Source organism: Lipotes vexillifer, unplaced genomic scaffold, assembly GCF_000442215.2.
Source record: "Lipotes vexillifer unplaced genomic scaffold, Lipotes_vexillifer_v1.1 scaffold36, whole genome shotgun sequence".
In the NCBI taxonomy this organism is placed as follows: domain Eukaryota; kingdom Metazoa; phylum Chordata; class Mammalia; order Artiodactyla; family Lipotidae; genus Lipotes; species Lipotes vexillifer.
In genome coordinates, this window is record NW_006792448.1 from 1,537,858 (window position 1) to 1,553,531 (window position 15,674).

Below are 15,674 nucleotides of genomic sequence, written 5' to 3' on the forward strand. Positions count from 1 at the left end.
GCAGGAATGAGCCTTGGTGGGTGGATGAATGCAGGGGTCAGAGAAGAGGAGTATCCCAGGTGAGAATAAGAATGTGCACAGAACTGAAGATGCTGACATGGCTCGTGTGCTGCCAGTCACTGTTCTTTAGTCTGTGCTTGGCCCCTGACCTTGAGCTCCAGGGTGCCTGTGCAGGAGCTGGTGAGCTCTCCCTCTCCCCTGTCCCATTACTTTGCCGTGTGGCACTCACTGCTTGTCTTGTGTTTTTCAGCTTTGACCCGAAGAGAGCAGTGCAGCAGCTCCGAGCGTGCGGGGTGTTGGAGACCATTCGGATCAGCGCAGCTGGCTACCCGTCCAGGTACTGCGGCCCCTGGAGCCTGGCTCCCCAGGGAACCCTCTTATGTGCTGTCCCCCAAGACAGAGCCTCCAGAAATGTTCCCCAACACTGAGGGCTCAAGCAGGGCGCTGACAGACAAAAGAATTTCTCAGTTTGGGCTGAGAAATATGGGTGTCAACGGTAACATCCTCCTGGACAGCTTTTCAGATTTCCACTTGGCATTGGTCTGGGTGTCAAGCTGGCTGGAGTTGCCAAGGGGATTTCTCCTGTGCCCAAGTCCTGCCTTGTCCTCTTTACCTTTTGCTTGTTTGTTCTTTATTGTGGTAAAATACACTAATATTTACCATCTTAATCATTTTTAAGTGTACAGTTCAGTGGTACGAAGTCCATTCGTATTTGTACAACCATCACCACTATTCATCCACAGAACTCTTTCATCTTGCAAAACCGAAACTGTACCCATTAAGCACTACTCACCATTCCCTCCATTGGCAGCCAGCATTCTACTTTCTGTCTCTATGATTTTGATGACTCTACACTGATGATTCATGTAAGTGGAATCATGCAGTATTTGTCTTTTAGTGCCTGGCTTATTTCACTTCTCATAATGTCTTTAAAATTCATCCGTGTTGTAGCATGTGTCAGAACTTCCTTTCTAAGGCTGAATAATATTCCCTTATATGTAGAGACCACATTTTGTTTATCTATTCATCTGTCAATGGACCCCTTTACCTTTTAATATAGAATCAGATATATGATGGAAAATGTCATTTCTTTGAGCTAAAAGACCGCTATCATGATCTGATTTGCATTGTGGATAGGCCATTGAGCCACCCCAGTGTCTATTGACGCTGTGCCAAGACCGTGGATCCCCTCTGCTGGACACTGGCCTGAAGTAGGGGTGGGGTACAGATAGCGACCAACTAGCCCCCGTGAAATCATATAAGCCAAACATCTTCTGCCAGGAACTGGAGCTGAACAGAGCACTGTAGCAACCCAGAGCCTGTGGTATTTTCCACAGGGACGCACCTGTCTGAAGAAGTGTCAGAAAGAGGAAGGAGCCAGAAATGGGGAGGAGGAGAGACAGCCCAGCCCCTCCTGCCGCCTCCACCTGGCACTTTCCCACTGCAGCTGAGGAAGCATTCATATGCAGTGCTCAGTTACCCAGAAACAACTTAACCATCAACGGCTCCCAGATGTTACACCTGGGAAGGAAGTTGCTGATGGAATTAGGGATTTGCATTTGACCTGGAAAGTGCCAAGAACTGTCACTAATCTGCAACATCCATGCAGCTTCTCAAAACCCAGCAGGTTCAAGCATTGCTCAGAATGATCTGCTCCAGCTTGGGGTAGACGGCTGCTGTTACTGTCTTTCAACCACATCTCTCTTCTTAGAAAACAGACAAGGAGTGTCCTGGGGCTTCATCTCATTTTTGGACCTTGGGGTCTGAACCCAGCTGGCCGACAGCTCCACGATTAACGAGGTGGGGCCGCGCTTGCCTTTCTCAGGTGAAGGCTCTGTGTTCCTTCTTCCTGCCCTGCAGCATCCACATCAGCCTTTTGATTGAGCGGAAGGGGCTCAGGCTGCGGGCACAGTGGTTCAGTCTTGAGTTCAAGTATTGTAGCCTGGCTGATTGGATGGCCTTTCAGTGGTGCTCCAAGCACAGGGTTCAGACCAGGCATAGTTTGTTCCACTTAAGAACTTGACAAGGGCGCTAGGGAGCTGTCGAGCCGCTGGTTTTCAAACCGTGTTCTACTGGCAGCCGGGCCCCACTCCAACTCCTGGCTCTTGTATCTGCTGGGCTCCCGGAAAGGTTTCTTTAATCCCCCATCTTGAGTCCAGTGTCTCTCAAAACTGCATTGCAACCCACTAGGGGGTCAGGAAAGCAATTTAATGGGCTGTGGCCAACATCTTGTCTGTTTAACGAAATAACTTCAGATGGAAAATAGAAGGTGGCAGTTTGTGGCAGACAGTGTGTTGTGGCCTGAGCTCACTTTAGCTGTACGTATAGGTTGGGTGCTTCCTGATTTAAGATGCACCCTCACGAGGGAGGCCCCGAGAAGGAAGTGAGCTGCCCAGGGTCACCAGCTGGCTGTGCTCGGGCTGGACAAGAATCACCCTGCCCTGCTCTGCCGGGTGGTGGTCGGCAAACATCTTAACTGCTTACGTCAGTGAAGCGTTTCTTCAGTCTTCTTCCAAACAGGTGTCTCGGAGGAGTGAGGGGGCACGTGGGGTCCTGTGGGTTGGGCCCAGGCTGGAGGCCTGGTGTGGAGCTGCTCCCTGCCTTCTCCAGCTTGTAAATAAAAGACCAGACTGCAGAAGCGTGGCCTGGACTGGAGCCATCAGAACCTGGTGGTTGGACCTTGGGCTTTGGAGTCAGGCCTAGATTTCAGTGTCAGCTCCCAGACTCCTAGGCTGGGTGACCACAGGCGAGAAAATTAATCTCTCTGAGCCTGGGTTCCCTCATCATTTAGTAGAATGATCATACTTACTTCATAGACTGTTGTGATAAATGAGGTGATGCATCTGAAGTCCTCAGCACAGTGCCAGGCACATAAGCATTTAATAGCGTATTTATTCCTCATCCAGATACGAGCGAGAAGCTGCATCCTTCTGGGGTAATTATCAGGGTAGGACATGTCTATATCAGACATTTCTAGCTTTGTTTTTGTGAAATCCTGATGTGCCTGGTTGCCTCAAAAGAGCTTTCTGGAGTTCTCAGAACTCTCCAAGCAATTGAAAAGGTCAGTCTAAGAATTGTCTAAGGTACGTCAAAACAGAGTAGAGCTGAGATGTCCCATGTTGAACTGTTGAGGGTCCCTGTGCAAGAAACCTAGGGATCACGGGTCCTCACAAGCATACCTGTGCTGTACAGTGCAGAGGTCTGGAGGTAAGCAGAGAAACCCAGGCGCTCATCTTTGTGTGTAACATATAATGGGTGCTAATGCTGGGCCTGTCCAATGGGAGGCGTGAACATTGGGACCCTCTGAAAATGAGATATTCTAAGGTAGATGGAAGCTTGGGGACCCGTCTTAGTATACAAGGAGCCACCTGTTTCACCAAGAACTTGCTAACAGGATGAATTGTTTAATAGTAGGACAAATGACTTGCAGAGGGCATGACCCTCTTTTCTTGGAGAACGTCAAGGAAAGGCTAGAAGTCTTTGAGTCTGACATGCTTAACTGTAGACCATGCTTCAGGCAGAGGCCCCTGCACATCTCTGTCAGCTCTGATTCACCCATGGAGCTTCCTCGCAGCCTCACTGTGAAATCAATCGGGAGTGACAGCGTGTGCCACCCACCCACTGGTTTTGCTGACACAGTACAAAGCCATCTGTCTTGGAGGTGGAAGAGGAAGGGGAGAGCGTTTTACTCCTGTGGTCTCCCATGAGTTTTTGTAGCATGAGAAGGTTTTCTTTTCTTTTTTTTTTTTTAAGATGTTGGGGGTAGGAGTTTATTAATTAATTAATTTATTTTTGCTGTGTTGGGTCTCCGTTTCTGTGCGAGGGCTTTCTCTAGTTGTGGCAAGCGGGGGCCACTCTTCATCGGGGTGCGCGGGCCTCTCACTATCGCGGCCTCTTGTTGCGAAGCACAGGCTCCAGACGCGCAGGCTCAGTAGTTGTGGCTCACGGGCCTAGTTGCTCCGTGGCATGTGGGATCCTCCCAGACCAGGGCTCGAACCCATGTCTCCTGCATTAGCAGGCAGATTCTCAACCACTGCGCCACCAGGGAAGCCCATGAGAAGGTTTTCTTGCCTTCATGGTATCCCTTTCTCCTGTTAATCTGTCCTTCCACAGCATGTCTCATCCCATATCGAACATCTAGCTCCATGCCGATTGCTCTGAGGGAATTCAGGATGTAAGGCATGGCCTCTACCCACCACGAGCTCACAGTCTAGGAGGAGTGAGTGCTACATGCCTAAAGCAGTTAGAGAACAACTAACTGTTGTAGGTGCAAGTTTAGGAGGAAACATGTCTTCATGGAGGAGGTAAGACGTGAGCTGGGCCTTGAAGGGTGAGGAGTATTCGGATTGTTGCGGAGGCAGCAGGAGGTTACTGCCAGTCAGGGCGCGGCGTGTGGTCCAGGTCTGGAAGGGGTGGTAGGTTGCTCTTCCTGTCCAGTGATGGGGGAGGTCAGCTCAGTGCCTGCTCCCCCTGCTCAGTCCTCCAGTCTTAGCGTGCCAGGGGTGCTTTTCGCCTCATCCAGACAACCCCTTCCTTGACACCCAAGAGAATGCATTCCCTCCGAGTCTTTCTATTCGTATGGAGAACCACTTCTGCTGTTCATTCCACTGGCTGCAGACAGAGTTGCCAGTGAAGTGGAGACGCCCACAGACTTGCTGGCCTCTTACGGGGCAGCTGATGGGTGTCTTTCCCTTCCTCCCTAATTGTTTCAGACTTACTCCCAGCAGATAATTACGAGGGCATCTGTACCTTCTGCTTTTGTAATTGCAAAACACAGTTGGACGATGGAAAGGTATTGTAGGGAAGGAAAGAAAGCCTGGTATTTTCTGGTATCACAGAAAAAGTTACTTAATGCTGTGATTTAAGTGTTTGGGATTAGATCCAGAACACTGCGTTCCATACCCTTCTCCTGTTTGCTATCTTAGCAGATTTTGCTGAAGGGTCAAAGGGAGGATTTCCTCCCCAAACTGCCATTTGAAATACTAACTTTTGGAAAGAGGCACCATAGTGTTGTGACACCTTTGTTAGTGTTGAGACGGAGTTGAATCATCCATATTATTTCAGTTGGATCCTAACTTCTCCCCACCGCCAAGTCACAGCACCTCGGGTGGCATTTATTTGGAAGGTGAGTGGTGAGAGGGAAGGGCTTCGGGGCAGAGACCACCACACCCGTAGTCTCTGACTCTGCACATGGCCTGACTTTCGGTACCTGCCAGCCTTGGTAGCCACGTGGTGTGACCTCGCTGGTTGAAAACAAAATGCTACCTAACTGCTTCATCCAGAAGCCTGGTGTGTGTCTGCTGTGTCTGGGGGTGAAGTGAGTGAGGTTTAACGGATACTGTGTGCCTGTCAAGGTGTTTGCCACTGAAGGAAACACACAGGTGTCACGTGTGCTCCCTCAGTGTAGAGGTGAGCAGTCATTTTATTGACCTGACTTGAGGAGACCTTCGTGGGACCAGAGGGTCATCACAAAAAGACTTCAGCTTCCGTGGCTGCTGAGACGCAGTGCAGCCAAGTGATGCCACGTGCATAAGCTCGTCAGGCAGCCATAGCTTTGCACAGCTGTCTCCAAAGGAAACTTGAATGGCTTCTTTGATTACAGGGATTACAACTTATAACATTTTCGTACATTTCTCCTCCTTCTGTGGCCACAGGGCAGGTACCACTTTACAGGGAAGAAAATGGCAAAGGGAAAGGGAACGCATGGTCCAGGGTGGCAGGGGCTTGTGATGAAATGTCCAGAGGGCTCTTCCCCAAGGAGCCCGAGCCAAAAGCAGCCCTTTTCAGCTGGGATCTCAGGCCAGGTCCCTGCATCCAGCCTACCGATGCCCTGGGTGTGGAGCTCTTAGCCCTGTTCCGAAATTAATAGGTGCCAGTGCCCACACAGTCCACCAAGCCAGAGAGAATGAATGCAGAGTCGCTGGGCAGCAGCTGCCTCTGGCGCTCCCTCACCCCCGTCTCAGGCTTCAGTATACCTGTCTGTTTTTATCCTCCCTAAGAACTGTGGCCCTCTGTGAGTCTGATTTAAAATGAAAATGTATCATTCAAGTTGAAATGCGACGGTGGCTAAGATAAATGTCCATGATCACGTCCATAAAGCACGGTGATAAATGCGCTGTCCAGGAAGACAAGCTCGTCCCCCAGCACCTGACTCCCAGCCCCCGCCCTGGGAGGTGTCTTACGCCTGTGCAGTCACCTGTCTCCCTCCTCGGGGGGGCTTCAGAGCAGCTTTGTGTCCTGGAGGAATTGTGAAGCAAGTTCCACTTAAGCAAAACAAGCGTGTGGTGGGGGCAAGGAGAGAGGGGAGCTGCTTGAATATGCAGTATTTATATCCTAGGAAAAAACTCACCGTAACTCTTCACTCTACCTCACAGTCACATCAGAAAAACTCATTGGTGCTTTCCGAAAAGACTTCCACTCCTTCCCCAGCTTCACCCCCCTGCCCCATAGGGACTAAATAGCGTAGGACTGGAGAACTGGATGGAGGCTTGAGAAATTGCTTGGTTCACCTTCCTATTTAATCATGATTAAACAAACAGACACATAGTTACTCGCCTTGCTTTTAAAAATCCTACCAAGAAAGAAGAATGTAGAACTTATTTTGCAGCAAAATAATTTTTTATCTCAGCTCTTCCTGCCCTTAGTTCTGGCCCTTTCTCCCCTGAGCGCTGTGCTCATTTCCGGGCACCAGGGTCTGACACAGGGTTCTTGACCATGGCTGCACATCACGGTCATGTGGAAGCGTTCCCAGAAGCCAGGAGCCACCTCAGACTCAGAATCTGCCTTCGACAAGATTTCCCAGGTGATTTTTAGATGCATCCTGCCCTACAGCTGTCGCCCAGAGGCAAGTGTTGGCCCCTGGTAAACTGCAGCCACTTGACTGTCTGAGGGCAGTGCAGGACTGCCTAGATTTGCCTCTGCCCTCACCTGGCGTCTCGGCTCCAGCATGGAGCCAGTGGGGATGGCTTGTGTCTCCCTTCCCCTGCAGTAGGACTTAGCGACCTTCAGACACAGGGCCACCTTGGGGTCTCAACCTGTGTTCCCCTGAGAGGCCCAGGACGTACGTGGGGGATAAAGGGAGAGGCAAATACGAGGTATCCATGGCAGGGTGAGCACCCTGTCACCTTTGCACTGGGAACCAATGCATGAGTATCATCTTTCTATAAATTGGCCTATTCCGGATATTCCGGATATTTCATATAAATGGAGTCACACATGTGATCAACATGTAGCCTTTTATGTCAGGTTTCTTACACTTAGGATAATATTTTCAAGGTTCATCCATCTTGTAGCATGCATCAGAACGTTATTCCTTTATAATGCTAAAATAACACTATTTTATTATAAGAATACACCACATTTTATTTTACCCATTCATCAGTTGATGGGCATTTGGATTTTTTTTTTTAATTTTTTAACATCTTTGTTAGAGTATAATTGCTTTACAGTGGTGTGTCAGTTTCTGCTTTATAACAAAGTGAATCAGTTATACATATGTCCCCATATCTCTTCCCTCTTGCGTCTCCCTCCCTCCCACCGTCCCTATCCCACCCCTCTAGGTGGTCACAAAGCACCGAGCTGATCTCCCTGTGCTATGCGGCTGCTTACCATAGCTATCTGTTTTACGTTTGGTAGTGTATATATGTCCATGCCACTCTCTCACTTTGTCCCAGCTTACCCTTCCACCTCCCCGTATCCTCAAGTCCACGCTCTAGTAGGTCTGTGTCTTTATTCCCATCTTGCCCCTAGGTTCTTCTGACCATTTTCTTTTTTTTCTCTTTCTGACTTACTTCACTCTGTATGACAGTCTCTAGGTCCATCCACCTCACTACAAATAACTCAGTTTTGTTCCTTTTTATGGCTGAGTAATATTCCATTGTATATATGTGCCACATCTTCTTTATCCATTCATCTGTTGATGGACACTTAGGTTGCTTCCATGTCCTGGCTATTGTAAATAGAGCTGCAATGAACATTTTGGTACATGACTCCTTTTGAATTATGGTTTTCTCAGGGTATATGCCCAGTAGTGCGATTGCTGGGTCGTATGGTAGTTCTATTTTTAGTTTTTTAAGGATCCTCCATACTGTTCTCCATAGTGGCTGTATCCATTTACATTCCCACCAACAGTGCAAGAGGGTTCCCTTGTCTCCACACCCTCTCCAGCATTTATTGTTTCTAGATTTTTTGATGATGGCCATTCTGACTGGTGTGAGGTGATACCTCATTGTGGTTTTGATTTGCATTTCTCTAATGATTAGTGATGTTGAGCATTCTTTCATGTGTTTGTTGGCAATCTGTATATCTTCTTTGGAGAAATGTCTATTTAGGTCTTCTGCCCACTTTTGGATTGGGTTGTTTGTTTTTTTGATATTGAGCTGCATGAGCTGCTTGTATGTTTTGGAGATTAATCCTTTGTCAGTTGCTTCATTTGCAAATATTATCTCCCATTCTGAGGGTTGTCTTTTCATCTTGTTTATGGTTTCCCTTGCTGTGACAAAGTTTTTAACTTTCATTAGGTCCCATTTGTTTATTTTTGTTTTTATTTCCATTTCTCTAGGAGGTGGGTCAAAAAGGATCTTGCTGTGATTTATGTCACAGTGTTCTTCTTATGTTTTCTTCTAAGAGTTTGATGGTGTCTGGCCTTACATTTAGGTCTTTAATCCATTTTGAGTTTATTTTTGTGTATGGTGTTAGGGAGTGTTCTAATTTCATTCTTCTACATGTTGCTGTCCAGTTTTCCCAGCACCACGTATTGAAGAGGCTGTCTTTTCTCCACTGTATATTCTTGCCTCGTTTATCAAAGATAAGGTGACCATATGTGTGTGGGTTTATCCCTGGGCTTTCTATCCTGTTCCACTGATCTATATTTCTGTTTTTGTTCCAGTACCATACTGTCTTGATTACTGTAGCTTTATAGTATAGTCTGAAGTCGGGGAGCCTGATTCCTCCAGCTCCGTTTTTCTTTCTCCAGACTGCTTTGGCAGTTGTATTGTATTGGGGTCTTTTGTGTTTCCATACAAATTCTGAAATTTTTCGTTCTAGTTCTGTGAAAAATGCCAGTGGTAGTTTGATAGGGATTGCATTGAATCTGTAGGTTGCTTTGGGTAGTAGAGTCATTTTCACAATGTTGATCCTTCCAATCCAAGAACATGGTATATCTCTCCATCTATTTGTATCATCTTTAATTTCTTTCATCAGTGTCTTATAATTTTCTACATACAGGTCTTTGGTCTCCTTAGGTGGATTTATTCCTAGATATTTTATTCTTTTTGTTGCAGTGGTAAATGGGAGTGCTTTCTTAATTTCACTTTCAGAGTTTTCATCATTAGTGTATAGGAATGCAAGAGATTTCTGTGCATTAATTTTGTATCCTGCTACTTTACCAAATTCATTGATTAGCTCTAGTAGTTTTCTGGTAGCATCTTTAGGATTCGTTATATATAGTATCATGTCATCTGCAAACAGTGACAGCTTTACTTCTTCTTTTCCAATTTGTATTCCTTTTATTTCTTTTTCTTCTCTGATTGCTGTGGCTAAAACTTCCAAAACTATGTTGAATAATAGTGGTGAGAGTGGGCAACCTTGTCTTCTTCCTGATATTTGTGGAAATGGTTTCAGTTTTTCACCATTGGGGATGATGTTGGCTGTGGGTTTGTCATATATGGCCTTTATTATATTGAGGAAAGTTCCCTCTATGCCTACTTTCTGGAGGGTTTTTATCATAAATGGGTGTTGAATTTTGTTGAAAGCTTACTCTGCATCAATCGAGATGACCATATGGTTTTTCTCCTTCAATTTGTGTAAATGGTGTATCACGTTGATTGATTTGCATATATTGAAGAATCCTTGCATTCCTGGTATAAACCCCAGTTGATCACGGTGTATGATCCTTTTAATGTGCTGTTGGATTCTGTTTGCTAGCACTTTGTTGAGGAATTTTGCATCTGTGTTCATCAGTGATATTGGTCTGTAGTTTTCTTTCTTTGTGACATCTTTGTCTGGTTTTGGTATCAGAGTGATGGTGGCCTCGTAGAATGAGTTTGGGAGAGTTCCTCCCTCTGCTATGTTTTGGAAGAGTTTGAGAAGGATAGGTGTTAGCTCTTCTCTAAATGTTTGATAGAATTCGCCTGTGAAGCCATCTGGTCCTGGGCTTTTGTTTTTTGGAAGATTTTTAATCACAGTTTCAATTTCAGTGCTTGTGTTTGGTCTGTTCATATTTTCTATTTATTCCTGGTTCAGTGTCAGAAGGTTGTGCATTTCTAAGAATTTGTCCATTTCTTCCAGGTTGTCCATATTATCCGCATATAGTTGCTTGTAGTAATCTCTCCTGATCTTTTGTATTTCTGCAGTGTCAGTTGTTACGTCTCCTTTTTCATTTCTAATTCTATTGATTTGAGTCTTCTCCCTCTTTTTCTTGATGAGTCTGGCTAATGTTTTATCAATTTTATTTATCTTCTCAAAGAACCATGTTTTAGTTTTATTGATCTTTGCTATTGTTTCCTTCATTTCTTTTTCATTTATTTCCGGTCTGATCTTTATGATTTCTTTCCTTCTGCTAACTTTGGGGTTTTTTTGTTCTTATTTCTCTAATTGTTTTAGGTGTAAGGTTAGGTTGTTTATTTGAGATGTTTCTTATTTCTTAAGGTAGGATTGTATTGCTATAAACTTCCCTCTTAGAACTACTTTTGCTGCATCCCATAGCTTTTGGGTTGTTGTGTGTTCATTGTCATTTGTTTCTAGGTATTTTTGATTTCCTTTTTGATTTCTTCAGTGATCTCTTGGTTATTAAGTAGTGTGTTGTTTAGCCTCCATGTGTTCGTATTTCTTACAGAGTTTTTCCTGTAATTGATATCTAGTCTCATAGCATTGTGGTTGGAAAAGATACTTGATACGATTTCAATTTTCCTAAATTTACCAAGGCTTGATTTGTGCCCCAAGATATGATCTATCCTGGAGAATGTTCCATGAGCACTTGAGAAGAATGTGTATTCTGTTGTTTTTGGATGGAATGTCCTATAAATATCAATTAAGTCCATCTTGTTTAATGTATCATTTAAAGCTTGTGTTTTTTATTTATTTTCATTTTGGATGATCTGTCCATTGGTGAAAGTGGGGTGTTAAAGTTCCCTACTATGATTGTGTTACTGTCGATTTCCCCTTTTATGGCTGTCAGTATTTGCCTAATGTATTGAGGTGCTCCTATGTTGGGTGCATAAGTATTTACAATTGTTATATCTTCTTCTTGGATTGATCCCTTAATCATTACGTAGTGTCCTTCTTTGTCTCTTGTAATAGTCTTTATTTTGAAGTCTATATTTTCTGATAATAAGACTTGCTAATCCAGCTTTCTTTTGATTTCCATTTTCATGGAATATCTTTTTCCATCCTCTCACTTTCAGTCTGTATGTGTCCCTAGGTTTGAAGTGGGTCTCTGGTAGACAGCATATATATGGGTCTTGTTTTTGTATGGACATTTGGATTATTTCCACATCTTAACAAGTATGAATAATACTGCTCTGAATATTCATGCACATAGTTTTGTATGCATGTGTCTTTTATTTCTCCTATTTATACCTAGAGGTAGGATTGCTGGGTAATATGATAACTCTTTACTCTTTCAAGAAACTGCCACTGTTTTCCAGCATGGCTGCACCATTCTACATTCTCACCAGCAATGGATGGGGCTTCCCATATCTATACATTCTTGCCAACACTTGTTATTGTCTGTCTTTTTTGTTATAGCCATCCCGGTGGGTGTCAAGTGGCATTCCCACTGTGATTTGATTTGATTTGCATTTCTCTGATGATTAATGAAGTTGAGCATCTTTCCATGTGCTTACTGGCCATTCGTATATCTTCTTTGGAGAAATGGTATGCAAATCACCTGCCCATTTTTAAATTGGGTTAGTTGTCTCTTTGGTGTTGAGTTGTAGGAGTTCTTTACTTATTCTAGATACTAGATCCTTATCAGATATACGACTGGCAAATATTTTCTCGCGTTCTGTGGGGTGACTTTTCACTTTCTTGATGGTGTCCGTTGAAGCATAGAAGCTTTTCATTTAGCAAGAGTCCAATGTATCTGTTTCTTCCTCTGAGATTGTTTGTCCAATCCAAGGTCACAAAGATTTACACCTGTGTTTTCCTCTAAGAGTTTTATAGGTTTAGGTTTTTAATCCATTTTGGGTTAATTTATGTGTAATGTGAAGTAGAGGTCCGACCTCATCCTTTTGCGTACAGATACCAGTTGTGCCAGCACCATTTGTTGAAAAGACCATATTGACTCTTGGTAGGCAAGATAAGGGGTATCACCCCATTTTAGGATGACAAAACAGATCCCTTAAGAGTTAAGTGATCAGATTAAATCCTCACAGATAGAAAGGGGTGGAGTCGTCATACCACACGGCCAGGGGTTAAGGATGCCTTCACTTGTGAGTCTTCTACAAAGCGCCCTCTCTGACTTTGGTCTCTTGTGTTCCTTGGAAAATTTTGTCCATCCTTGATACAGTTCCAAGGAAAACTCCTGCATCCAACATCATTTATTTCTCCGCTGGGTTGTTTCTTCAAAAGGGAGAACAAGAGAAGAGTACGGTGCTTGGTGTCCATCATGAAAATTGTTTCTGCAACTCGTATCTAGACAGACTCTGTTGGTCCTGGTTAACGGGCATCTCAGCATGGCTAAACACCTCTGCCCCGCAAATGTCTGTTGGCCCGTGTGTGAAACACTGGAGGGGACCAGCCCCCTGCCCCCGGCCCCTGGAGCTCACAGGCTCCTGAAGGTTCTCAAACTAGAAGACAAGCATAACCCCTTATGTTCCGTGTTGGCATGACCAGGATCTTTGCCTAAGTTGAATGTCACAGGGCTGTGAGGTGTGTCAAAGTACAGGTTAACCCACCTAATCCTGACCTGAAAAGCCCTGATGGACTCGTCACCTTTTTCTTAGGGGTCCTTGTGATAAACTGACATGCCATCTTCAGGGATTCCTCTTGTGGCCTGATGTCAGAGAAGTTGTGTGACTTAGCCTGATACTCTGGTCTTACTGGAGAGATTCAGAGCTTGTCTATACCAGCCAGTCCCCGCATGAAGAAGCCTGTCCAAGAGAAGGAAGCAAAGTGCCGCCACCTTTGCACATCCACCCCATTGTACACACTGGTCCATTGGGGCCCTGCAGGTAGGCGTGCTCTTCTGTGGGGCGTCCCCACGTGTAGATGTTAGGTACAGTATCAGGCTCCAGATGGGAACTCAGTCAAGCAAAACATCCCCCCACTGCGTGTGCTCCACCACACACTGTCTTGAGGCCTGAGGAGCTTGTAACGAGGAAGCACCTTTCCAGACTGGTGGGCTCTGCTGAACCCTGGGCCTGGGGCAGCTCATCCACCATGCCTGCTCCCACTTCTTCCCAGGAGCCGTCACAGGTCCTGGGCTTTCCCCACACCCAGCTGTGACTGCTCTACCGCTTGGCGTGCCTGCTCCCCAGCAGACCAGAGACACATAGGGTGAGGTAGGCCTCAGTTTCGGAGAAAACACGGTATTAAAGTCTGGGACATTCAGCCAGACCCCTGGCATGCGAGTCTGAATCCAGAGAGAACAGGGCTGAGTGAGTCCTGTCTCTGAGGCCCCTACGACTCCACATAGCCCAGGGCTGGGGCCACAGTTGAGGCCTGGAATACACATAGGATGGGAGCTCTTCTCCCACTGCTAATATGGAATAGAATGGAAGAGCAGCTGGGCCCAGGGTGGGCTTAAAAGACACCCCCCAGGCCATCGGCCACAGAGATGCCTGGGAGAGGGTGTCTCCAGGCCACCCAGTGAGCAGGGGGGCGGGACCGGAGGAAGCAGATCCACACTGCAGTGGGATGGCAGTCATAATGGTCCATTGTTCTTAAGGTTCCTTGGACTAGGACTGTGTTCTGTAATACACATCCCACACATTTGGGAACATTTTTGCATATCTTGATGAAGGGGGTGGTGGGTAACGGTGGAAAGATGCTCTGTGTCCTGTGTCCTGGGGACCTATCCCACACACTCAGGAAGTGTCTGCCCCAGAGCCATTCCTGCCCTCCTTGAGAAACTCTGGTAGAGAGAAAAGTTTAACACTGGGTTCCAGCCATTTTAAAGCTCAGAAAATACCGAGTTTTTAAGATGTAGTAAGTGACTGCAGGTAAAGATACCATGCATGATAGGCGCTGGGAGGTTTAAAAAAAGTATCGGAAGACGTATCCGAGCTTGGCCCGAAGGAGGCACAAGTCCAGCAGAGAAGCTAGCATGTACAAAAAATCACCCACAATACAACGCAGAAAGCTCTGTGTCCCACAGGGAAGCGGGAATACTTCAAATGCTATGAGAGAGAGAGGTTTCGTGGTACATAAGCTCCAGGGGAAACCTTGGGTACCTGTGGTGATAGTAATTGGTCTTTCCTATCTTTTACATGGGCACAGAAAACCTCCATCCAGATGTTCCTGCCGAAACAGAAAGTCTTGTTAAGAAATTCTACTTTTGGAAAAAGAATCACGTATTCTATTTAGATACCCTTGGAAGGTTTTCCTCTTATGGATGAGGGAGGCTTTCCTGTGAAGATTTCATTTCTAAGAGCACAGAGGTCCACAGAAAACGGAATCCACCGTTGATTCTGGGTCCTTTGGTGAAGGACACGTACATGCCTGGACCCTGTTGTGGTACCCCATGAGGGAGTGCCCACCCAAGCCCTTCTCTGTGGAAGGGCTGCGTTCTGCAGCATCCTCCTCCCCCATTGGTGTCACCTTGATGCAGGCATCTGAGGAAGCCTTTCAAAGAAAAGGGGCAGGGCTTGGATGGGAAGGGAGAGTCACTTAGGTCTTTAGGAAGTGTTGCAGCTTTCCAAACCCTCCACATCCATGAACTCACTGGCTACTGAAGTCCTGGGAGGTACTCGTGAGGTGGGTGGTGTTCTCTCCACTTGCAGACAGGGGAGGGGAGGTGTCCAGTCTGCGACTTGCCTAAGGTCACACTGCCAGTCAGTGTCAGAGCGGGCTTCTCTGCTCCCGTCTTCCAAGTTTTTTCTGTATTGCAGTCACATCTCCCTACTCCCTCGTCATCTCCTGGAGCCTGTAACCTCCCAGAGTTGTAGAACTGTCAGCAGTAAGTGGTTTTCAAATTAGAAGCATTGAAGGTTTTTAGCCCAGTGAAACGCTGCTCTAATTATTTCCCCAGAGAAATTGCAGACTCATAGTGAGAAACAAGACAGATGAGGACATGGCTAACCGAACTGCAGGAGGTGGAAAGTGGCCTCAGAAAGCCACGCCGAAAGAGCTGAGCCACCTTGAAGGGAGAGCCCACACCCCGCTGGGTGGGCAGGAAGGAGTGCATGACCCAGGTGAAACACTGATGGTGGGTGTGGGGCGTAAGGACACTTTTCATTCTCTTGGATTCTTGCCCAGATCCATCTTGCCTCACAGGGGAAGTGTCAGTAAACAGAATGGTCTACGTTTAAAACTTGGGGGCTGGTGCAGAAAGAGCCTGGAAAAAATTCAACCGTGTTTGCATGTATTCAGAACAAAATGGGGCTTCCCTGGTGGCGCAGTGGTTGAGAGTCTGCCTGCCGATGCAGGGGACATGGGTTCGTTTCCTGGTCCGGGAGGATCCCACATGCCGCGGAGCGGCTGGGCCCGTACCGAAAAAAAAAAAAAAAAAAAAC

At 46.1% G+C, this 15,674-nt stretch overlaps 1 protein-coding gene across 1 annotated transcript in view; it reads left to right on the forward strand.

Moving 5' to 3' along the window:
- MYO5B (myosin VB) overlaps window positions 1–15,674 on the forward strand; it is a 231,381-nt gene that overhangs the window by 144,980 nt on the left and 70,727 nt on the right. The window contains 1 exon segment of the mRNA XM_007465591.1: window positions 251–339. Coding sequence (XP_007465653.1) covers window positions 251–339 — 89 coding nt within the window.